The sequence below is a fragment of the Dermochelys coriacea genome, chromosome 13, assembly GCF_009764565.3.
Source record: "Dermochelys coriacea isolate rDerCor1 chromosome 13, rDerCor1.pri.v4, whole genome shotgun sequence".
Lineage (NCBI taxonomy): Eukaryota > Metazoa > Chordata > Testudines > Dermochelyidae > Dermochelys > Dermochelys coriacea.
The window spans coordinates 11,538,224-11,562,037 of NC_050080.1; the positions used below are offsets into that span (position 1 = coordinate 11,538,224).

The 23,814-nt window shown below is 39.1% G+C and overlaps 1 protein-coding gene across 5 annotated transcripts; it reads right to left on the reverse strand.

Annotated features, from left to right (window-relative positions):
• Nucleotides 1-513: 513 nt before the first annotated feature.
• STX16 (syntaxin 16) lies at nt 514-23,370 on the reverse strand. Of its 5 annotated transcripts, XR_006275477.1 has the most exons (10): nt 22,618-23,275; nt 18,627-18,638; nt 13,289-13,396; nt 12,342-12,482; nt 11,339-11,501; nt 9,626-9,717; nt 8,290-8,433; nt 7,429-7,509; nt 3,671-5,179; nt 514-3,457 (listed from the first exon to the last, which is right to left on the reverse strand). XR_006275477.1 is itself a non-coding variant. In XM_038369879.2 (9 exons), the coding sequence occupies exons 1-9, from the start codon at nt 22,750-22,752 to the stop codon at nt 5,075-5,077; spliced, it is 927 nt and encodes a 308-aa protein (XP_038225807.1). In that variant the 5' UTR covers nt 22,753-23,275; the 3' UTR covers nt 514-5,074. The 5 variants fall into 5 exon arrangements, 4 of the variants coding, with proteins under 4 accessions (XP_038225807.1, XP_038225806.1, XP_038225808.1 ...); XM_038369879.2 differs by having other exon boundaries at nt 514-5,179; nt 22,672-23,275; XM_038369878.2 differs by having other exon boundaries at nt 514-5,179.
• Nucleotides 23,371-23,814: the final 444 nt, after the last annotated feature.

Consider the following 23,814-nt stretch of genomic DNA (forward strand, 5'->3'; position numbering starts at 1 on the left):
AAGCACTGCTACTTGTCCCAAAGGTATTTTCCACTGAATGCATCCGATGAAGTGAGCTGTAGCTCACGAAAGCTTATGCTCAAATAAATTTGTTAGTCTCTAAGGTGCCACAAGTACTCCTTTTCTTTTTGTCCCAATCTTTTACCAAGGTTTTCTTACAATGAAACCATTAGGAATAAACAGAAGAGATCTCAAGTTTGCAAACCCCTTTGGAATGTACATATTTTACATTTAGTCTAGCTCAAAAACTAGGCTGTTAAACCCAAATTATGTTGTCAAATCATTTGCTTTTTCTTTCTCTCCCCCCAAAACAATGTAATTTCTTCTAATTACAAGTGGATAAATTACAATATACACAAAATCCCAGAAGCTTTCCTCAACCAACTCATAAAGCTCTATTTTGACAAATAGAGTGTAACTTTTCATTCTGATGCCTCATGCACTAACAAAGATATACTCTAAAGACCGGTTTGCATTAATAACTCTTTGCAGATTATACAGGACATGAGAGGGTTTTTTGGTAGATACAATTATTTTACTATGTTTTCTTTAGCAAAATCAAAATGCTAACTGTTTGTCACCTCTTGTTTCCTTATGTAGGGTGCATGGCTGTACTGAAAGCCAGAAGATTTGTAAAAGTTAAGCAAAACAGATAAAATTAAAGTTTCATAACAGAGTGCATACAGCCAGTATCAAACATTTCAGTTTTTTATATCCTACATTAAAAAGCCCCAGTGAATACTAAATCATTAGTCATCATTCCACTGCCAATTAGGCCCTGAGGCCTAGAAGTGGTGTTAATGATTACATTGTGTGTTTTAAGGAGAATCATTACACATTTTCAGTTTTTAGAGAGGGGTCAAAGTGGCACCTAATATTCTATTGACATTAGCTTACAAGACTTTGTAGCTTTCAAACATTTAATGAGGTTTGATTCTAGTAAGTTTGATTTACACTTAAATATAGTTGGTCATTTTTGTAAGCTTGTTTGTATTTAAGTGGAGAATTTTAATACAAGTCAATAGGCTGGCCAAGGAGACCTGTAGGCCAGGGATGTATTCAGGACAAGTAAGGAGAGCCTTGCATTCTTGGAGAACAGTCTTGCAATGGTTATTCTGCTGGCTCTTGCAGGTGTCTGCCTTCTCTGTTAAATAGCTTTCCACATCAAGGACTGAATCCTAACACGTTCTCCCACTCTGCCCTTTGTGCCCACAGCAGATTCTGAACATATCCTGGGGCTCCACTACAGACAGGGAGGTGTCTGGAGACCAGGAAGAGGTGGACACCCCACCTGCCACAGAATGCATTGCATTGGCTTTCTCCACAGCATGCAAGGGAGGTTAGAGGCATAGCCAATAGGTCGATGAGATTATGCTGATCCAATGGCCCAAATCCTCTGTGTAGGTGTAGCAGCTTCTGATACAGCTCACGGGCTGTTGTGGCTGTACAGCTGCTCCACAGCCTGGGTTAGAAGGCTAATACCATCCGTTTTTAACCTTCGGGAGATTAAAGACAGATTATTCCAGCCTTGCATAAACAACTATGCTTTGGCCCTGAATAAGTATCTAGGATGAATTATAATGAAATTCAGACATTTGGAATGATATAGGAAATAAAATCCTATCAAAGATCCACTCTCTCAGATAAACACAGTATCACTATACATCAGCGTCAACAATTTCTAGCTCATCATGAATTATGCTAGACAGTGCATCTGAGCTTTGTCATTTGCACTGTGTATAAAATGTGCACCTCTATTTAAAATGTTCACATTTGTTAAATATTTTCTATCATTTTAGCATGGTTAGGCCATTACTTCCATTTCAGCAATACTTATAGATGCATGCTGTTTCTTTCCTAATTTTGGCTACATATAGTAAAGTGTTCATGCTACATGGGATTTAACATTAGTTAAAAAGAACACTAATTTTCCAGGATCTTCTATGTCATTACTGCTTCCATTAAATTTGACAGACTACAAACACAATTATTTTTGTTTAAAAAACAACAAAGTAAGTACTTAATTGTTTTATTTTAGTATAAATATGTAAGAAAAATGAATAACAATTAACCAATTAATTTGGAAATGTTGTTGTTTTATTATGTCTAAATTAATCAGCTAGAATAAAACAACAAAAGCACTGGTCAAGACAGAAATAAATAACATCTTAGAGTGAAAGTTGCAAATACAGTAAATTAAATTAAAGCAGTGTTTACTGCTTTGCACCATATGATTCAGATAGCAGTATCACACTTAGGAGACAGTAGTTGTAGTCACAATCATTAAAAAGATCTATGCCAACACTGGGGAGTTGCAAACCAGCTACAAAAATAAAGAATTTTATTCTACCTTTTACAAATTGTGTGTGTGAATTTAGTGCTGGTGAAAAGTCTAGACTGGCAGTTTCTGGAGACCAAACTCCTCTTTACCCAGAAAACAAATAGTGGGAGTAGAAGCAGTGCATGGATTCCCACACTGTCCCACATTTCAAGGCCAGAGGATAGTCCAGTCTCATTGGCCTATCAGTTAAGATTTGCAAAGTGTGCCAATTAGTGCCAGTTTGTGAAATGGGCCTGAAACTATCATCTTTATTCCACATAGGCGATGAATTATTCATCAGATGGAGGTAACTAAATGTTGTTACCAACTTGGAACGGATTTCAACCCAGTAACCTACAGGTGAATGGCTCCACATATTCCATCACCAATCCAAAGAACCATTCAGCCCCCCAGTAAATTTATTTTGCCCTATTCTCCATATCAAATAAGCATTTTCCAAGTATGAGCTCTCACTTTAATCAGCAAGAACCCCATTAGTCCACAGTTATCCTGAAAATATCTGTAGTGTGTAACCCTGTGGGTCATGGTGCTGCATGTAGGCAAACTATTTGCTCAGAATTCTATCCCATTTCATAAAATACTGTGTATTAGGTAGGGTTCTGCCCTCATAAAGTCAGTCACAATACTTTAATAAACCTCCTCCCCATTAGTCTCCTATCATCTGCATGATTCATAAAGGACAAATGCTTCTCCCAACCAAGGGAGACTATTAATAAAAAGTGAAAATCCAGTTCCAAGAAAGTTCCCTGGCACACTCATCTTGCAAAAGGCAGTAACTTAAGCACACGCTAGGGATTTCTCTCTTTAGCCTGCAATATCTTCTCCATTTTTAATAGAGAAAACACCCATTATTGTGACTAATCATTATGAAGGACATCCATGTGTCTCCTCTGCCTTGCAGCTACTAACACCAATTCTTCAGTGGCATGGGGGAAAGCAGAGGGGTTGGCAGGAGAGAGGAGGCAAAAATATCCACTTCATTAGTGGATCTCTTTCCATCAGAGTAAATCTGTCCAGTTTAATTTGCCATACATAACACCTAGAGACTTGCAACTGACACTGAAGTATTCCAGCAAGTAAACAGATACCTTAAACACCTTAATGACTGAAGATCTTGTCAAACAAAGGAAAATCTATAAAATAGATAGCTAGAAGTACTTTTTAAAGGGCCATATCTTAATATGTCGTCTTAGTATGCCAAGGAAGACCCATGTATACCATCATTACTAGAGAAAGTAGGGGTTGGTGGATGGCATACATGGCCCATTACAGGAAGAAAGCTGGCAAGAGTCTGTGCACGGATATGGACAGAGGATCCCAATCCCCCATGTCCAATTTTAGAATCATTATATTGTGTACCTGAGCTTCAGTGGCTTTGGGCACAACATCACTGCAAGCTTATGCAGACCATTGCACAAATTGGAACAGAAAGTGCCATTAGTACAAGCTATAGCCTCTTAGAGAAACCAAATATTCAATACAGAAAAGCCTTGTTAAAAATATTAAAGCAATGCCGCTAAAATTGTGCAACACTTTGGACCATATTAAACCATTAATATCCCACTGCTCAAGATTTCTCTTCTCTCTCTCCCCTGACCTACAGCAAATTGTACTGCTGCAGAATCACAGCAAGCCAGAAATCCTGCACCAAAGGTCTGATGCATGCTCATACCAGTACGTCAACACTGCATCTTAAACTTGCCCCTTACAAAGTCTGGCCGGGGGCAATGACTGCACTACATATTGTACTCATATTGAAATACTTATTTAGGTTGAGTGTATGGATAGATGCACTGTAAATGTTTGGGACTTCTTGTATGTGAAGACAGCCTACCATCCACTGTTGTGGGACACCTGATGGGGGGAAATAGATGAAGGATACAGGTGGCTAAATGGAGAATTTTCTTTCTATTGCACGTTTAGCTCAAACCATTAAAACTATTTTAATGTAGCTAGCTGTACTTAATATATAACCAAGAAATTTGCAATAGTAAATATCACGCATGATCTTTTTGATGAGGAAAAATTATCCCTATGATTACTTAGGCTTAGGAAGCTATTTTAATTAACTATAAATTAACTGTGTTAAATTATACCAGTGATTAACTCTTGCTATTTACACTTAAGTACTATCTTGATAATTACTAATGGTGCAAAATCTAAATTAAGATCACAGGGGTTTAATTATGCTCTGTTTTAAGAGGTTTCTTTTTTAATAGTCAATCCAAATGTATTTTTTTAAAGTTTGGAGAAAAGTAGGTGAAATCAAACAGTTAGAATTTTGTGCATCTATTAAGGCATTTAACCTCCAAATCATAGTCCCATAAAAACCTTTATAGTTTACAAAATTTCAACATAAGACTACAAAGAACAGCACACTTTTTTGCACACAGTGAAGTACTAATTATTGTACTTTCTTGTAAACTTCTACTCTTATTTTCCATAATTTTTTTAAAATACTGCACAGTATTCCAAATATGTTTGGATAAAGAACTGGATGACCAATTTGGTAGCATTATCAAGTGACTTGGCATTTTCTGTACAAGTTTTACAAACACCTCTGGTATCTCCGAAGCATGTATTATGAAAAGAGTTCTACTGAAACATTGCACAGACTTTGTACCAGTAGGGCTTATACATTCAAAGGCAACTTTCAGGAATGCAGGTCCATCCATTCAGATTAGGAAAAATAATTACATACCCACAAAAATAAGAAAATCATAGAGCTGTAACCTAGTGTGACTTTACACCAACAAGAACAACAATAAGTACAATTACTATTACAAATAAAATTAAAATGACAAACATCTTCCGATTCTTCTTCTGATATTGTTCAGCCTATAGAAACAAAAGGAAGGTAGTTAATATGTTGCTTTCAGCACTGTGCAAAAGCAGACCCTGGCATGATCCAGCTTTACTATCTAGACACCTGCTAGACATGTACACCGTTTATATGGTTATAACTTGACATTTCACATTACACTGCAAGGTGGCCATTTTGGGTACATCTATGTTGCAATTAAACACCTGTGTCTGGCTCGTGTCAGCTGAGTCAGGCTTGGGCTGTGGGGTTGCATAATCGTGGTGTAGATGTTTGCGTTTGGGCTGGAGCTTGGGCTCTGGGAACCTTCCCGCTCATGGGCTGCAGCCCAAGTCCAAATGTCTACACAAGTTCACAGCCCCACAGCCCGAGCCCCACAAACCTGACTTAGCTGACATGAGCCAACCAAGGGTGTTTAATTGCAATGTAGACATAGCCTTATAACTCAATAACTCATGCCATCATTGTACAGACTTCTTTGACTTGGTATAGATGTGCTGAAGACAAGTATGTCCTGAAACCCCATTTATCCACATTTGATTAATTCAGATAAGAGGGAAACTTCATGTCACAGAATTTGATCTCTTGTCAATTAAACAAAGTTGGGCTGTCCTTATCTTTAGTTCTTGGAAAAGCTGTATACCCCATAGGGTGCTGTGTAAAATATTACTTTACATAAAATAGAGTGGCACATCTGAAAGTGTAAATGATAAATAAAATCAGAATTTTAGATTGTTTAGGTGCGGAAATTACCTAAATTGTGGACACAAATCAGGTAGTTGTGCGTACAAATGTCTCTAAGTAATAGAGCTGGTCAAAAAATCTTCAAACTTTTTTTGAGTATTATTTTAACAAAAGTGGTTTTTGAAGGAAATGAAATTTTCAAAAAAAGCTTAATTTCCTTTCAAATGTATTTTTCGATATAACAAATCAAAATGAAAATGTTCTTTTCGTTTCAATACTACTACCAATGGCATCACGCTTCCAAAGTGAATTAATGCAAATCAGTTGATGTACAGAGTTTGAAATAGCTTGACAGTTTGAAATAGCTGTGCACATTAAAGCAGAAAAGAAAACTGACAACATATGCCTAAAGAAAAAGAGATACCAATCACATTGAAAATAGCAGGCACTTTCTGTTTTACAATATCATGATGACTTGCATATATATATACTTTCTTTGACTGATTAGATTTCTATCAAGTGCTTAGCTACAGCTCACATCTACAGAAAACAGTCAGTATAAAATGTATATTGCACTAAGGATCCAAGCTCTAATCAGTATGCCACAAGGGACCTGTGGCAGGGTCACTAACGACTATCTTTCCAGTTCTGATCATTTCTTTACTTCTAGCCCATTTTCTGTAAACTGCTGGTCATTAATTTAATAATTACAGCCAGGGGATCACTGCCCTGTTTTCAGTGGTCACCAATTAATCTTTATACACAAGCAGAAAAAAGAAACTAGATAGCAATGTTTTATGCTCTTCTCCAATGGCACTTTTCTGCTGACAGTGTATCAGAAATCTGCAATGATATGAGAAGACTGAGTTTACAGTATATAGACTTACAAGTTTCCAAAATATAATGGGTCACTGAGATTCTGAGGTTGAACATAAGCCTCTCATTCCATGTTGTTGCCAGCCATGGAAGGAGTCAATTGAACTAACAGAACAAAATCCTACATTTTTTTAAAAAAGAGAAAAAAAGCCTTTTTGTATCATTTTGCTGGAGTCCAAGCTTTTCAACTAGCTCAAAGCTAAGATGTCCAGAGCAGAAGCATAAAGTTGGACTAAAATCCTAGCTGATGCCATAAAAAAAAAAAAGGAAAATGCCTACTGTTAGCTCCACAAAAAGCAATGCCTGCATATTAAACCCAGGCCTCAAGGGTCAACATTTGCAAACTTGGGCATCTAAAATGAGGGATTTAAGTCCACAATGAGGGACCTAAGTAAACTAGCCTGATTTTCTGTGTATCAGCAATTGGAAGTCAGGCCATCTATATTTAGGTGCTCAACTAGGAACTGGGTGCCTAATGCCAGGAATCACACTTGAAAATGTTACCCAGTAAAGTTCCTGGTAGAGTCAGATCATAGATTTCACTTGCTATTGCATCCACAATTGCAACAGAGCAATTGTACGTGACAGAAGAGGCACCAGTTTTGTTTTTTTTTAAATTTAGCCATGGTGTTTGATGGATCTTCTTAAAAATGTTAAAGAGTATCATGTAACAAAGTATATAGCATCTTAAACATCCTCTGTTTACCTTATGTAATTGTTTCAATCCCTCTTCAGTTTTTACACATGACTGCTCAACATTGTAGTCAATTCTGTCCAGAACTGTACCCTGAATAACAAACCACAGTTATAATGAGCATGAACCTGAACCTAAATAAATACTACAGAACAATCAGTTACAATTAATAAGAGGGTGATAAATAGAGTTAACGGAAGATAACTGATGAACTATGCAGGCTAAGCACATCTTCAAAAGAAAGAACTGGTCAAGAAAATAAAATGTTGTCTTTAAAGGAGTTCCTAGCTTGGTTGCCTAAATAATGGAACTGTTACACACTTCAAATTGTGCATGCGTTAACAGTGATCATTTCAGTTTTTAAAGTATAAATGCAGATCCAGTTACTTGTAATAACCACGAGTTTCTTGCAACTTTAACACTTTTTCATGGTCCTGGGAAATAATGTTGTACTCTTGGTTGGTTTTCTCCACCCCTGAATTCCTTGCACCATGGAAATGAACAGAAACAATGGGCATCCAAACCCTTTGGGTATATCTACATAGCAACCGGGAGGGTGCTTCCGATACACAGAGACACACTAGAAAAGGTTGCCAGAATTTCTTTTCACATGGGCAAACATTTTTTCCTAGCCTGGAAACCATGGGGTGGAGGGGCGGGGGGGAAGGGGAAAGGAAGGAAGGGGGGAATATGCAAACTAGCTTGAGGCAGACACCAAGCATGGAATAGCATGGAACCAGACCAAATGGTTGAAATTTGGCAAAGCTGTAAGAAATTGAAAAGGGGGTCTTACAGTGAGCAGTGTGAGGCAACCTTAATAACAGGCAGTGCTACCAGCTCTCTCTGTAGTGCTGATACCATGGGTCCACACACCTGTTCCACTATCATTGCTCCAAGGTCCCTAAATATTTCATTGAGATCAGAGATTGATTGTACAATCTGGCGGATTTCTCTTTCCCGCTCTTCCACCATTAATGTGTTTTGTTCCACCAGTACTAACTGGTCATCTGTAAAACCCTGTAGAAATAGAAGATTTAAATGATGAGCTAACAGTAATAACATGAAACACAAGTAGTAATAAATATAAAGCATTGTCATCCTAATGCCAGGGCCTCTTTGGAACTCCCATAGCAGCCACAGACATCGTTAAGAAAAAAAATCTTAGTGTGCAACTGTGCATTAAATATGTAACAGATTTAGGGCTGTCACAAAAATTATTTGGATTGTCATCTGAATTTCTGGTAGAGATGATTTAAATCCAGCTATGCATAATTTAAAAAGAAGAAACTTGCACACCCAAAATAGGCTAGCAGTTAAAATGTCAGCAGGGCATAAAAATCTGTCTGAAAGCAAATTTTTCTGCATGTATAAAACCAGGAAAGCGGCAAAACATACATGTCAATGGTAGTAGGTATGGCCTATCTACTCAGTGCTCAGTGTACAGAACATCTCATAAGGTCAACTGCTTCTAAAGTGTGTATATTACAGCAATGATTGTGTTTGAGAATCCTTTTGTATTACACAGACATTACTATTTTTATCTCCCAAGGCCATTCTCTACTAAGCACTGTGCTCATTTTCAGGCTCTCTTGTTTAGAGGTCAAGTGGAACACTACTTTTATTATCTTGCATGGTGTCAAGTATCAGGGGGTAACCGTGTTAGTCTCTATCCACAAAAACAACAAATCACTTGATCTGAAGAAGTGAGGTTTTTTCCCATGAAAGCTTATGCTCAAATAAATCTGTTAGTCTTTAAGGTGCCACCAGATTCCTTGTTACTTATTATGCTAGCTGAAATACAGTCTGCCACCTTTTCAACAAGTTTGCAGCTTAATTCTTTAGCATTGGAGGTAATAGTGTTTTGCAGTACAAACAGAGGCATACTGAGAAACACTGACATAGCAGGGGTACGCAGTTCCCTGAAACACGGTGCCCTGATGTGGGTACTTATATGGGACGCATCTGGCATGCGTGGTAATGCTGGAGATGTGTATTGTGTAATATACCAAGTATATGGTATACTCCCCCCCAATTTACAACAGTGTTTATTAAGAAAACACTAAGACAACTGGCAAGATGGAACTCCCATATAGTTTGATGCATACATCAGACACAATCTGATTTTTGATTCATTCTCATATTTAAGACCACAGTAAAAACCAACAAACCTCACTCTCCAATAAACTTCACTTAAAACCTACTAACTTACCCGATCATAAAGAATACTGTCCTCTCCATCATCCATAAGCGGGACTGACGTATCAAAGAAATGCTTGGCTCTTTCTTCTCGATTCTTCATGCCTGTAAAAAGAGAAAAGCTGTGGTTGAGTATAATATTTAGATACACGAAACAGAAAGTCACTCAGATCCACTATTACCATTTTGAAATACAACATTCTGAATGTTAACGTGCTTCAGGTGAAATAATATTTTTCCAGAAGCTTCAGGAGGACACAAGAGATGTTCACAAGAGGTCAAGTTATTTATGCAGAGTGATATCACGCTATTAGCCAGATTTTCCTAAGTGACATGCACTGAATTTTAATCAGCATATACCGATTGCTATTTATAAAGCATGACCAACTTTGACTACACAAGATTCTGGCTAGACTCTTAATCATTATGTTCCATGAACTTCAGGTAATTTAGCATGCTCTAACATTCAGCATATCTAATTTAAAGTAATTTAAAAAGGAGCTTTTTTTGTTGTTGCCCCATCTTTAAAAAAATATTTTATTTCTTTTTGCAGAGAAACACATTATTAGGATTGAGCAAAGCTAGAGGTGATGTGTAAATGCAGATACTAAAGTGATGTGGGCCCTAAAGTACTTAGGTAGATACATGCACTATGTCTCTCACAGGGCAGCAGTTTTCAGTATGTCACCCCGCAAGTTATTTTCTAACAAAGAAATCCTCTCAGGTGCATGTCTCCTCCTAGTCATGATCCCAAACCTTATCTGTGGGAACTATAGTGCTGGGCTACAGGATGAAGAGATATTAGGCCAATATTAAGTGGAGAAAATAAAAATAAGTTGGTGCATTTGCCTACTTACAGAATTTTGGATACTGCACATTGTATATATGATATATTACACATAGCATTTTGCATCTGTGTTCTCTCCTCTATGGCTGTTGGATATTAAAATTTATTAGCAATCAATCAATCTCCACTTGTTGCCCACAGCTCCCACTGCTCTAATCTCTGTAGTCACTTTGCAGTTTGGTTTTAATTCTTGTTTTTTTGATACTCTCTTTAATTTTGGTGTCAGCCACAAATGTAATCAGTTTTATTTATGCCAAAGAAACAAAACTGAATTTAAATCAAAGAGAGAGATGAAGCAGCCATGTAGCATCCTTTTACTTTTTGACTTTAGTTTGACAAAACACACTTTTGGAAGTCCTAAAGGTCCTGAATTTGGATACAATTAGCAGCAGGCATCACTGATTGAAGACTAACAGCTGCTTCACCAATGTAACAGAAGTTCTGCAGATGACTTGCAGGCAATTCACACACCACAAAAGTGTTCCACAAAACATAACTTCAGAAAGAATTAGGTAGTCGAAACTTTGATAGCAGACTAAGTTAGTCTGTACACAAGACTTCACTCATATATATACACCTCATATTTGTACTTGTATCAAGACCACGCTAAGTATATTAACTTACTGTATAAATAAGAATAAAAGAGGCACAGTCAAGTGGTTTTGAGCACAGGACTTAGAGCCAGGAACCCCTGAATTCTACTACTAACTCTCTGTGATCTTGGACAAGTCACTGAACCTCTCTGTGCTTCTGTTTCCCCAACCCAGAAAATGGGGATACCACCTTCATAGCACAAATCGAATAGGGCGATGGTGAGTATTTGTTCAATACTTTGCAGACAGAAGGCTCTTAATACTATATGTGTTTGCAGATGCTTACGTTTGAGATAGTCAGACTGTGCATGCCTAAAGTTGGTGGATAGGTCCTGAAGGGACTGTGCTAAGGAAGACACTATGTTTCTGAGAACACGTTCTTCTTGTTCTGTACAATTACGTGACCTGCTCTGCAAGGCCTGGACTGCTCTCTGGCATCTGTGAAATAGCTGAAAAAATAATTTCCATTAGTCAAGAATAGTAAGACATTTTAATTATCACATGGCTCAAATGCTGAATGAATGACTGTAATACTTTAACATAAGGATTTTTAACGAAAAGAAAAGTACACTAATGTCCAGGCTGTTATTTAAATGGATATAAAAACACAGCACTCAGATGAAGACTAAAATCCAAACAACTTTGGAGCTAAATGTAAATGAAAGTTTTTTTATAAACTACATTTTGTAACTGATTAAAGGATTTGTGATTAAGCAAATTATGATATTTGCTTTGTGAATAAAACAGCATTCAAGAGAGCATACAGGTTGTTCTGCCCAAGAACAATATTTACTCCATTAAAAGTAATTACTTCTGTTCAGAATAGAGGTTGCATATTTAGTAATACTATTTTATATTTTATAACTCCTTTACAAACATGAATTACTTGAGCCTCACAATCCTATGGCAAGGGAGTTAACATCTATAGTACAGATGGGTAAACTGAGGCACAGAGCAAGTAAGTGACTTGTCATCATAGAGTCAGTCATACAGTATAAGGCCAGAAGAGACTACCAGATCATCCAGTCTGGCCTCCGGTATATCACAGGCCGCCGCCGCCGCCGCCGCCGCCACCACCACCACCACCCAGGATCTCAGTGACATAGTGGAAGAACTAGGCACAGAACCCCAAAGTTTTGGCTCAATCACCTGTTCTAACCATAAGAGCGCACGGATTATCAAATGCGAACTTTATTTCAAACAAGTCAGTGCCACACCAGGATAGAGCTAAGTAAAACTGTGGCTTTGGAACTGAATTAACATCTTCTCTGAAAATATTTTATCTGCACCTGTGTGATCTCTTGGGTAGTGATTTCTATTGCATGTTCTTCTTCGCTGCTATCATCCAAAGTAGGTCTGTTTAAATATTTGTTGTGAAGACTGGCTAATTCTTTCATCTTCTGTTTAATCCTGCTGATATCATCCTGAATCTAAAAGAAATGGAGAAAGGACAGTAATGCCACTGAGGAAAAGGTTGACAAATATCTGATAGACTTAATTTATGAAAAGACATAATTAACAGAAGTGTGTACTGTAGAAAAACAAGCCCAATATTTTAAGCCAAAATGTAGAAAGTTGGCCTCTGAGTGTGTGGTTTGTGACCTTGTTGCTCTTTTGACATTTTAACTTAGCATAAACCCTCCACCAGTACACACTGGATGGAACTGTGGTGCTTTCAAAGATATAACTCCACTGGATTGGACCATAATACAGTCAAAGAATCACTCAAATTATATTAAAAACTAATAGTAAAATCAAAAATGTAAATTTAGAAGGGATCATGAAAAATCCAGATTGCATCTTCACCCATATCACATGGTATTGTAATACAAACCAAGCATAATGGTATAAATTAAAAGGCATAATTTCAAATTGGCTTCTACCAATACAACTGTAAGGTCATAAGCCAGATGTCTGCATACAGCGTATTGTGCTTGTAAAGGCTGAATACCCATTTTTGTGCACATATGATGGTTTTTGTATACAGAAAAGGACGTGATTGTAAATTTTGTGAGCACATTTTCAGAGGCCTTTTTGAAATCTGTACTAGTAGGTTCAGCCTCACTTTTACACTGTATTTCTTTCATTAGAATTTACAAAAAGACCTCACTTCAATTAACTCCTTTGTAAATTACTATTACAATAAACCTTATTGCATTAGTGTTGTCACAGCTATTTTCCCATTAAAATCCTTGAACAAGAAACTACACCCAACAATAACATGTAAGTAACTTACTTCTCCCACTCCATCAACCCATTTGGGAGGTAGCCGCTTTGTTACACAAACTGCTGCTTCGGGATCTAAACTGATTCCTGATACTAGTGCCATGCGATCATCAGCAAGCTACAAAGGGGAAAAGCAACAAATTTAAAGACAGAAAATGATGTCTATTCAGATTATATGCATCCAATTCAGGTATTTGTAATCACTGTAACTGCAACCTCCCTTAAAAAAAGCCAGCTTAACAGAGTAGTTAATGCACTCCATGTACAGTTTACTCATTTGTGATGGATGCTCCTCATTTCCTGGCTTGTTTCTCACACATTAATTAGCAATGTCCTTGTGTCCTACCAGGACTTGGGAGACAGAATCCACTCTGCAACTAGCGGGCAGCCACACAGTTTCCTTTCTGCTTCAAAGTTGGGACTCAGGAAGCCCTTGAGCTGGAGTAAGGGAAGTGGCCTCACTCTACGTGAGAGCTTGTTGCCACTGGATTCTTGTATTAGCCACATTTCTCTGCAGATCAGGGCTAGCCAAAAGTTTCACAATTTAAATCCTTGAAATGAAATTAATTTAAAAAAAAATATTGTTTTGTAGTCTCAAACAACAGTACGAAATTTCTAAATAACGAAAGATAGTGTTTATTAGCTCCCTGTGAAGCTAAGAAAAGAAAGTTTTCCATATTCTCAGTCTCCAGTGAGTTCTTTCAGATAAATACTGTATTTGATTCATTCGGAATCTCAGATACTAGGTGGACACGGGCTAGATAAGTACCTAGATCAATATATTTAATAAATGATCATGTGTAAGGTCTTCTAGAATTGATATGAAGAAAAATTGGAGGATCCAAATCATGACCACCAGCAAGTTTGGGCAGAACAAGTAGGGCACAGGGGATAGAAATACTTTTCCAAGAAGCCCTACAGATTCCCAGGAGGTGGAGAGTAGGGCTGTTCCCAGATGTAACTTCCCCCTGGTCCAGAGCAGTGCTGGAGGTGGCAGAGGGAGGGAAGAAACCCACTCTTACTTCCACAGCCTAAGAACCCAAGTATGTTCCCCCACTATGTGTTCTGAAGGGAGGAGAAGCAACACCTGAGGGCAGGCTACCCACTCCGGGAGCCCAAATTACACCTTCTGAGCCTTAGAAACCAGTGACATCAAGACATCTACTCCATACTTGATCACAAACCTTCTGAGGGGAGGAACCTTTGAAGCTTTGATGGCCTCCCAGCCTCAGATGGGGAGGGGACCCCCCCTCATCTCAGGGTATTGGGGGGATAGTTTATATTAAAAAAAATACTAATAATGAGGTTCAATAAGGATAAGTGCAGGGTCCTGCACTTAGGATGGAAGAATCCAATGCACCGCTACAGACTAGGGACCGAATGGCTCGGCAGCAGTTCTGCGGAAAAGGACCTAGGGGTGACAGTGGACGAGAAGCTGGATATGAGTCAGCAGTGTGCCCTTGTTGCCAAGAAGGCCAATGGCATTTTGGGATGTATAAGTAGGGGCATAGCGAGCAGATCGAGGGACGTGATCGTTCCCCTCTATTCGACACTGGTGAGGCCTCATCTGGAGTACTGTGTCCAGTTTTGGGCCCCACACTACAGGAAGGATGTGGATAAATTGGAAAGAGTACAACGAAGGGCAACGAAAATGATTAGGGGTCTAGAGCACATGACTTATGAGGAGAGGCTGAGGGAGCTGGGATTGTTTAGTCTGCAGAAGAGAAGAATGAGGGGGGATTTGATAGCTGCTTTCAACTACCTGAAAGGGGGTTTCAAAGAGGATGGCTCTAGACTGTTCTCAATGGTAGCAGATGACAGAACGAGGAGTAATGGTCTCAAGTTGCAATGGGGGAGGTTTAGATTGGATATTAGGAAAAACTTTTTCACTAAGAGGGTGGTGAAACACTGGAATGCGTTACCTAGGGAGGTGGTAGAATCTCCTTCCTTAGAGGTTTTTAAGGTCAGGCTTGACAAAGCCCTGGCTGGGATGATTTAACTGGGACTTGGTCCTGCTTTGAGCAGGGGGTTGGACTAGATGACCTTCTGGGGTCCCTTCCAACCCTGATATTCTATGATTCTATGATTCTATGAATGGTAGGTAGAGAAGCAGTCTGGAAGAGGCAGGGGAGAAAGCAAAAAATAAATAAAATGGTATACAACTAGGCAGTGTGCCCAGAGTCACCTTATTTGGGGTAGGAGAATTTTAATAAAACCTGAGGGGCTATGTTTTTAGGAGGCATGTTTACAATAACAAAACTAGTATAAATGATCTATACCTGTGCAATAATAAGTCAACATAAATGCATGTTATCCCTGTCGTCCCTTCCCTACTCCCTTCTGCATGTTGCACTCACTTGTTGCATCCGATGAAGTGAGCTGTAGCTCACGAAAGCTTATGCTCAAATAAATTTGTTAGTCTCTAGGATGCCACAAGTACTCCTTTTCTTGTTGCATCTTGTCTACTTAGGCCCCAATCCTGCAGAGATCCGTGCAGGGCCCCACTGACATCAACAAGGGTCTGCCTGAATGGAGCTCACTGTAACATCAGGGGCTTAGATTGTATGCATACTTGTATTTGTACAGTGCCTGGCACAACCGGGTCTTGATCCTAATTAAGGCCTCTGGGAGCAATTATAAAATAAGTAATAATAGTAGCAACCCTGGCAAGGAAATAAATAACCACATAGACAAAGCTGCCAACAGAAATGCTGTTAGAAGAAAACAACCTCAAAACCATTTTGTATGTACTGGTAATTACAATAACTCTCATAGTGAAAGTAAGCCTTGAAAAAGTGGCCCGCTAACATCATAGCATGTTCTCTAGAACAGCACAAATACAAAGAGGAAAAACAGCCTGTGTATATCACAATTCATAGGAGTCAAATAATTTGAATGATAGAAGATGTTTTAATAGGTGTCATGATATAGAGTTCAATGTTATTGGGAGCGGAAGTATATTAATTTATTTTTATCAGTGTTGTAAATGTTTTAAAATGAGGGTGTAGTACACTGAGGAGAATTAGATAGTATACTTGAAAACAGAGCGTGGATTTCATTAAAACATACCATGACTGCAACCAGATTTGAAAAGTTGAAAGGTTTTAAGGGAAAGAGAGAGAGAGAGAGAGAGAATTAATAATAAAGATTATCTGCAGAGTTACAAATGCTTACAGTAAGTGTGCAGCCTTATTTTCCAAATCTTACTGTTAGGTGTAGGTCAAAAAAATTTCACTTTACCCTCAAGAGACATCTAATAAAGCCTTAATATACAACAAAGAAGCTAAAAAGAGCAGAACATCTTTGCTCAGTCTGGCAAAGACTAAAGGCCCAGTTTTTCTGTCAGATATGCTGATGCATTATATGCTGTTATAGGATTTGACATCATTAATGATGAAATACACTTGTTTTTCCTCAAGCAGAATTGTGTCCTTAAGGTGTGGAGTGGGTGGAAGGAAGATGTCTATTTATTTCCTTACCCTAGCAATCTTTTAGTGTCCTCCCTGACACTCCTTTTTACTCCCCAAAAGTTAACAACAACAGGAGAATCTTAAACTGATTTAAACACATAGAACAAAGTACCGTATATATTCATTCATAAGTCGAATATTTTTGGTAAAAAAGTGGCGCATCGAAGAGCGGGGGTTGGCTTATAAGTGGGTCTACACCAAAATTTGATGATTTTAAACTCTATGAAATCATTGAATTGAGTATCTAATACATTGTCGTTTTGTTCACCTGGAGCGTCTGCAGACATGGAGCACCTCAGTTCTCTGTGGCCGTGGTTTGCTGCTTCCATTGGCTGGGAATGGCAAACCGTGGCCACTGGGAGCTGAGGGGCTCCGTGCCTGTGAACACTCCAGGTAAACAAAACGTCCTGACCCAGCAGAGACTTACCCTGATGGGCCGGGAGCTGAAGTTTGCCAACCCCTGAAATATAGGGTCGGCTTATGAAAGGGTCATACAGTTTTTACCATTTTTACTTATCCATCTTGTGGATAGCTTCTAAACGAACCAGCTTATGATCGAGTATATACGGTAGTTTACCTGGATCAGTTCTTTTTGCTGAATTAGCAGCTATAACCTCAGTATTTTTTATATGTGACTGAAATAACTTGTAATTAAAAAGGGAAATGATCACAGGATGTAGTTACAGCAGTAAGGCGCATTACAGCTCTGTATAAACAAGAAAACTCTGAGCTAAGGCCAAAAGTACAACAAACAACATAAACCACTTAATACTTCTATAGCACTTTCATTCTGAGTACCTTAGAAGGAAAACTTTAACTCACAAATCCCTTGAAATAGTAGCCTAATATAACTGATGGGTAAACAGGGGCACTGAGAGGTTAAATGACTTGTCCACAGAAAATTTATAGAAGAGCTCGAAATGAAACCTAGGTCTCTTGACTCCCAGTCCTGTGATCTAGCTACTAGGCAATGCTTTCTAACTTAATTCACTCAGCCTCCTCTCATTCCCACTGAAGTATTGCTGCAACGCTCTGCTTCAGCTACAAACAGAAACACTCCGCTTCTTTACAGGACATTGAACAAATAATAGAATGGATTTATTTTATAATTAAATAAAGAAGCACGAATGGTATCTGATAATTTACTTTACATTAAGAAAAAGCTACTGAAGTACATTTTCTTCAGTTCATTTTGTGTGGGTTGCATTTTGAAGTAGGTTGCTGTGCCTATACAAATGGATTATACGTGATTGCGAAGGCAAGATTTTTCAAAATGTCAAGTAAACCGGAGATGTCATATTAGAGAAATCTCACCAATACTACTTTGTGTAAGCAGATGGCAACATGTATATTTTGTAGCTGTGCAGACAATCAAAAACTGTGCAAATTAATTGTTTCTAGTGTATAATGCTTTTCTAATTTAAAAGTTTAAACTTTGAAGATCTGTTGATAATAAGGATACTCCCAAAGGCCCTATTGCTACAAACATTACTTGGCACACTGCTTAGTCCATTGAAACCTAAGGGACTACTCACAGTAATAAGCCCTATGATTGCTATAGGTTACAAAAGCAGAAACAACATTTAATGGTTTCACTGTTAAAAGTTTTTATATGTAGTGTGTACACAGCAAATCTGGACAGTTTTATGTAAGTATATAGTAATACTGTAATGTGACTACCCTGAACATCAAAATGTCTCATGAAAGCTCTTCTTCACGCTAATGAAAACTCTGTCTCATCCTTGTATTGTGAAAAAACCATCAGTGATCTCACACTGTTAAATCTAAAAAATTAACAGTAAAATGAAATGAGTATTCTAACTAATCTTCATCTATATTGGATGCACCATGGTGGAACAAAACATAAAAAAACAATACCTCATCCAGCTCCTGATATGATTTGTTGATTCCATCAGCCCCATCCATTTAGGGACAGCAAAAGGTAAAAGAGAGAGAGAGAGAGAGACATAGGACAGAAATAGGGTACAGTCAGTTGAGAAAATACTGAAACTTTATTTTTTTAAAATTGACAGTTTACCAAGAAAAAAACAAAGAGGCTCTTAAAACAATAATGGCTAATAAAATACAGCATTCTCAATTTATCTACATAAGTATTTAGCCTGGTGCACAAAAGCACATTTTTCTTTAAAAGTTATTTCAGTAGTTTTCTGGTAAACAGGAACACAATTTTTGTTTAAAAAAATCAAGAAAGTCAATACATTGATTTAAATACCATATATGATTTCAAATACCAACTATCAGATAGAAGAATTACTGTGTAAAACATGTTTAATATGAGTTGAATGTAGCAAGGATCATGTGCTCATACTATTCAAAATCCAGGATAAATTTTGACACATTCAATTCAAGAAAGAGATTGGAGGACCTATATGCATTTTGGTTTGATATTTTTATTGGGCAAAGCTTAAAAATTGACTCAAGACACACATTTATTGATAAGCATCCCAATCACCTTAAGAGATCATAGGGAAAAGCAAAAAAAAGCCACACCAAAAGATGAAAGATTTAGTTTAGTATACTTAGTTATCAAATAATGTTATTTTCCTTACAGTTGAAAACCATATAAAAGACTAGCAACTACAATATATTTGCAACTTTACCAGTGAAACCACTGCGTTATCTTTGTACTGTACAGTGTATGAAAAGGGAACCAGAACAATCATTGAAAAAATTAATAAAGTAAACATTACTTTTAAAGCAAGGACAAAATGTTTAGAAGTAAAAAGGTGTCTCATGTTACATTTAAATACTTCTTACATACTCAGCTTTAGAAATAAAAAGTAATTTAAGAATGCTAAGTACTTAAACTTTGCCTGAGTATTTAAAATTTCATTTGCATTGATTCAATGACTGTCAGTATCAGAAGGGTGAACTATTCTAATGCAGAATAAAAAAAGTGAACTTTTTACAGTAATTTCTAGTACTCATGAAGGGTGGTAGACCAACAACCCTGGAACCTGTTTATCCAAAAACAAGATAAGGCAAGGTAGTGACAATTAGGCTTTGTCAACCTGCCAGTGTGCTTCATCCCTGCTCTGGAGGCACTATGTTAGGGGAGGAAAAGGCAATATGCATAGATGTTATACTAACAGGTGTAGTTATAGGCACTGCAGACACATATATGACAGATAGCTCGGTCTATACAGTTTTTGGCTTTCTTGCTGAGACTAATCTGGATTTAACTAAGTAGCAATTAATTATGGAACAGACACCTGTCCACTAGGAACTAGGTCCAACTATTAATTCATTTCACACAGGGCAACAAAGGCCTGGTCTACACTGAGGGGCAGGGATCGATCTAAGATACGCAACTTCAGCTACAAGAATAGCGTAGCTGAAGTCGACGTATCTTAGATCGACTTAGAATCACTTACTTCGTGTCCTCGCGGCACAGGATTGACGGCCGCCGCCCCTCCGTCGACTCCGCTTCCGCCTCTCACCATGGTGGAGTTCAGGAGTCGACGGCAGAGCAATCGGGGATCGATTTATCGCGTCTACACTAGACGCGATAAATCGATCCCTGACAGATCGATCACTACCCACCGATCCGGCAGGTAGTGTAGACATGGCCAAAGAGACATGAAGCTTTTCAATCTCTGCCAATGCTGATTGCATTTACCTGAGCACTTGACAAAATAGCTTTTTATTCCATCAATGCTAGTAAAGGCTTTGAAAATGTAAAGCTGCAAACAAGTGCAAGTTAGTATTACTAACCCATTACCCTTTCAATGGAAACTGAATTTGATTGGTCAGTTGCTTCTATGCTTGTTTTCATGATCAGTAACATTTCTAGGTAAATATTAAAACTTCAGAATGTCTAAAAAAATCCTGGTGATTTAACAACCTCTAATTACAATCTGCACAAATACAATTTTAGAAAAGCCAAATAGAGTGCTAGAATAAAGTACATTTAAAATATATTACTAGGTGTAACTTTTACTATTCTATAAATGTAATTTCAGAAGTAGCTTGTACAAAGATAGGTGGAATAAAACTAACTATGAACAAAGATTAGTCAATGGCAGCTCCCAGGTTGAAATGGAATTTATAACATTAAGTACCGTTTCTCCTTACAGAAAATGCACTAATGAAAAGCAACAAAGAAAGAAAGGAGGACCCATATGTTTACTGGAGGCTTTTCTAAATAAATGAGAAGATTGACCTAAAAGTGGAAATAGACAGAGAGAATTCTATACTAATGTAGTTTCAGTTACCAACCAGAAATCTACTTGGCTGGGCAGTCAAATGGGGCGCTTCGTTACTTACTGAAATCCAATTTTTAAAACTCAATTCAAATTGGCCCTGTTTATGTGCATTTACAAAATCATCTCTCTCTGTCGATAATTATTTCATAAGTGATTTCAAAGCAACACTGGAATCTGAAGTTTTCCATCATAGTCTGACCAGACCAAAATTTACAAACAGCCACAGGTATAGAGTTTGTTCTCTTGCATTTGGGGATTATGCTTGGTGGTATCTGCACTATGTATTATAACCACTTTGCAATAGAATACAAACAACAAAAGCTATAAAAACCGTCAGAGAAGAAAGAGAAAACAAACAGTAAGATATTAAGGAGAAAAATGGAAGGGCTTCTCCTTTCATATTTAAAACATCCAAACTGGAACTACAGCAAGATATCTATATAAAATATAAATAAAATAACTTGCTGTATGTTTAAATTACCAATGGAAAGAATACACTCCAAGCCCCAATCCGGAAACTGATCTACAAGGGTGGACTCCTGTGCCTGAAGAGTCCAATTAGCTTCTACATTTGTTAATATACTATGAAGTATTTTCAAGTAGCTGAAATAATGTTTAGCTGAAAAAATGTACAGAGTTTTGTATGCTGGATTTTTTGCATACTTAGTTGTATATATAGCAGTGGAATGTGGCTTTATTAAAACAAGTGATTAAATTTCAGAAAGGAAAAATGGCAAAGCTAATTCCTACTAGGGAAAGAAAAATGGAATGACCGATACATAACTAAACATGTCAAATCACTTATGGCCCTGATCTCGCCTGCAGATGTGCTAATGAGCACCATGTGCCTGTATGGTGGCCCGCTCTAATTGCATCTTCTTGCAGGAATGGTAGCTATAACATGGACTTCATACAATGGGTCCAATTTTGTGATCCATCCTAAAGGATTCAACAGGGGCTTTGCCTGTGTGAGTCAGTATTGGACCCTGTATGCATATGTACATGTTCTTTAAAACAAGGAAGAATCAAACTATGAACTAAAAGTGCACCTAGATTCAGACTGACTTGAAGATATAAAAAGCTGAATGGCCGCAAATGGTTTTAAAACTAGAAAAATGTTATTTGATTATTGCTTTTGCTTAAATTGACAGAATGAAAAGATAGCTTTGTTCCTTTCACCTGGGAAGGGAGATGGGGCTGGGAGAAAAAGGAGCGACAACAACTTAATGTCTAATAATAACGTGAAGATATTGAAATAATAAAGTGTATTATTTATGGAGCAAATAGACAAGATCAGTATGAAAGGACAGATCTATTCTATTCATTTTACGTGGGGAGAGGACAGCGGGAGGGAGAGGTGGTGTTAGAAATCTGGGACAAATGGAAGGTGGGAGATGGGGAGAAAGGGGGAAAGAGGTAGTAAGAGGAAAGGAGATAGGAGGAGGGAAAATATAGGGTGAGGAGAAGAGAGGGGAGCAGGGGGAATTTAGGGGGGAAGATGAGGCAAAGGAGTGTATTGGGAGAGAGGAGATGGGGTGAAGAGAGGATGGAAGAGACAAGAACACTTGCTGTCCGACAGTCCTAAGCAGATAGCATTAGAGCAGCAAGTGTGGGATACAGTAGGATGAAGGGAGGAGACTCACCGCAGCAGCCATGCTACGTGAATTCAGAGGGCTGGAGGAGCTGTAACTACTCACTTGCTCGGCCAGCAGCTGCCGGTTTTGGATCGCGTTGTTCCGCAACAACAAGAACGCGTCTGTTAAACGCCGAGTGGCCATGACTCTACTTCTAGGGCCCCCCTGGACTCCCCGCAGAGCTGTCACCGGACCCCTCGGCACCCCCAGGGGTCCCAGCCCCGAGCCTTCAAGGGCCCTCCCTGCACTCCCAGGGGCCCGAGCCTTCAGCCCCCCCCCCCCGCACTGCCAGGGGTCCCCGGATTCCTGGACCCCCTCCGGCCTGCACGGGACACCCCGAGCCCCCCCGGTGGCTTCTCTACCTACGGACTCCCAGGTCAAGCTTGTGCCCTGAGCATCCCTCCCTCCCTCCCAGGGAAGCCCCGGAGCCTCCCCCGCTGTCCCAAGGCGCCCCCCCCAGGGGGGCTGGCTCTCCTAGGCCTGGGGCTCCCGCCCTAGCTCAGCCCAGACACCCCGGGGCGGGTACAGCGCGAGTCCCCGGCGGCTCCTTCCCGCCGTTCACAGGGACCAAGGAGCGGGGACGAGCCCCGACTCCCGGCGGCAGCCCCCGGCTTCATCCATCCTTCCTCCCCGGATCTGACCGCGGCCCGGCTCACTTCCGCGTTGTGCATCCCTAGCACTCCTCCCCCCCGACCCGCGCGCCGCGGCACCAACGTTCCGGGCCCGGGGCGACCTGGGCACCTGCCCAGGATGGGAGGGGATGAGCGGGCTGGGGGAAGAAGCCTGTTGTACCTTTCATCCTGAGACTGAGATCTTGAGGGATTCCTCAGGGCTGCCCCATTGTCCCCAGCATCTCTGGGCAGTGCCATGGGGGTTGCCCTCCTGCCAAGCCTGTGGGTGCTGCAAGTGTCATGGGGGCCTTTGCTAGGGTTGCCAACATTGTATTTCAGAAACAAGGGAGGTTTCAGTGTGGCAGCCCTGTTAGGCTGTATCCGCAAAAAGAAAAGGAGGACTTGTGGCACCTTAGAGACTAACAAATTTATTTGAGCATAAGCTTTCATGAGCTACAGCTCACTTCATCGGATGCATTCAGTGGAAAACAAGGGACTGTTTTCTTAGCACCTGTGCCCCACCCCTCCTCCTGGTATTAATTATTATTATTAATAATATAATTAATAAGCAGTACTTGCCTACATTCGCTGTGGG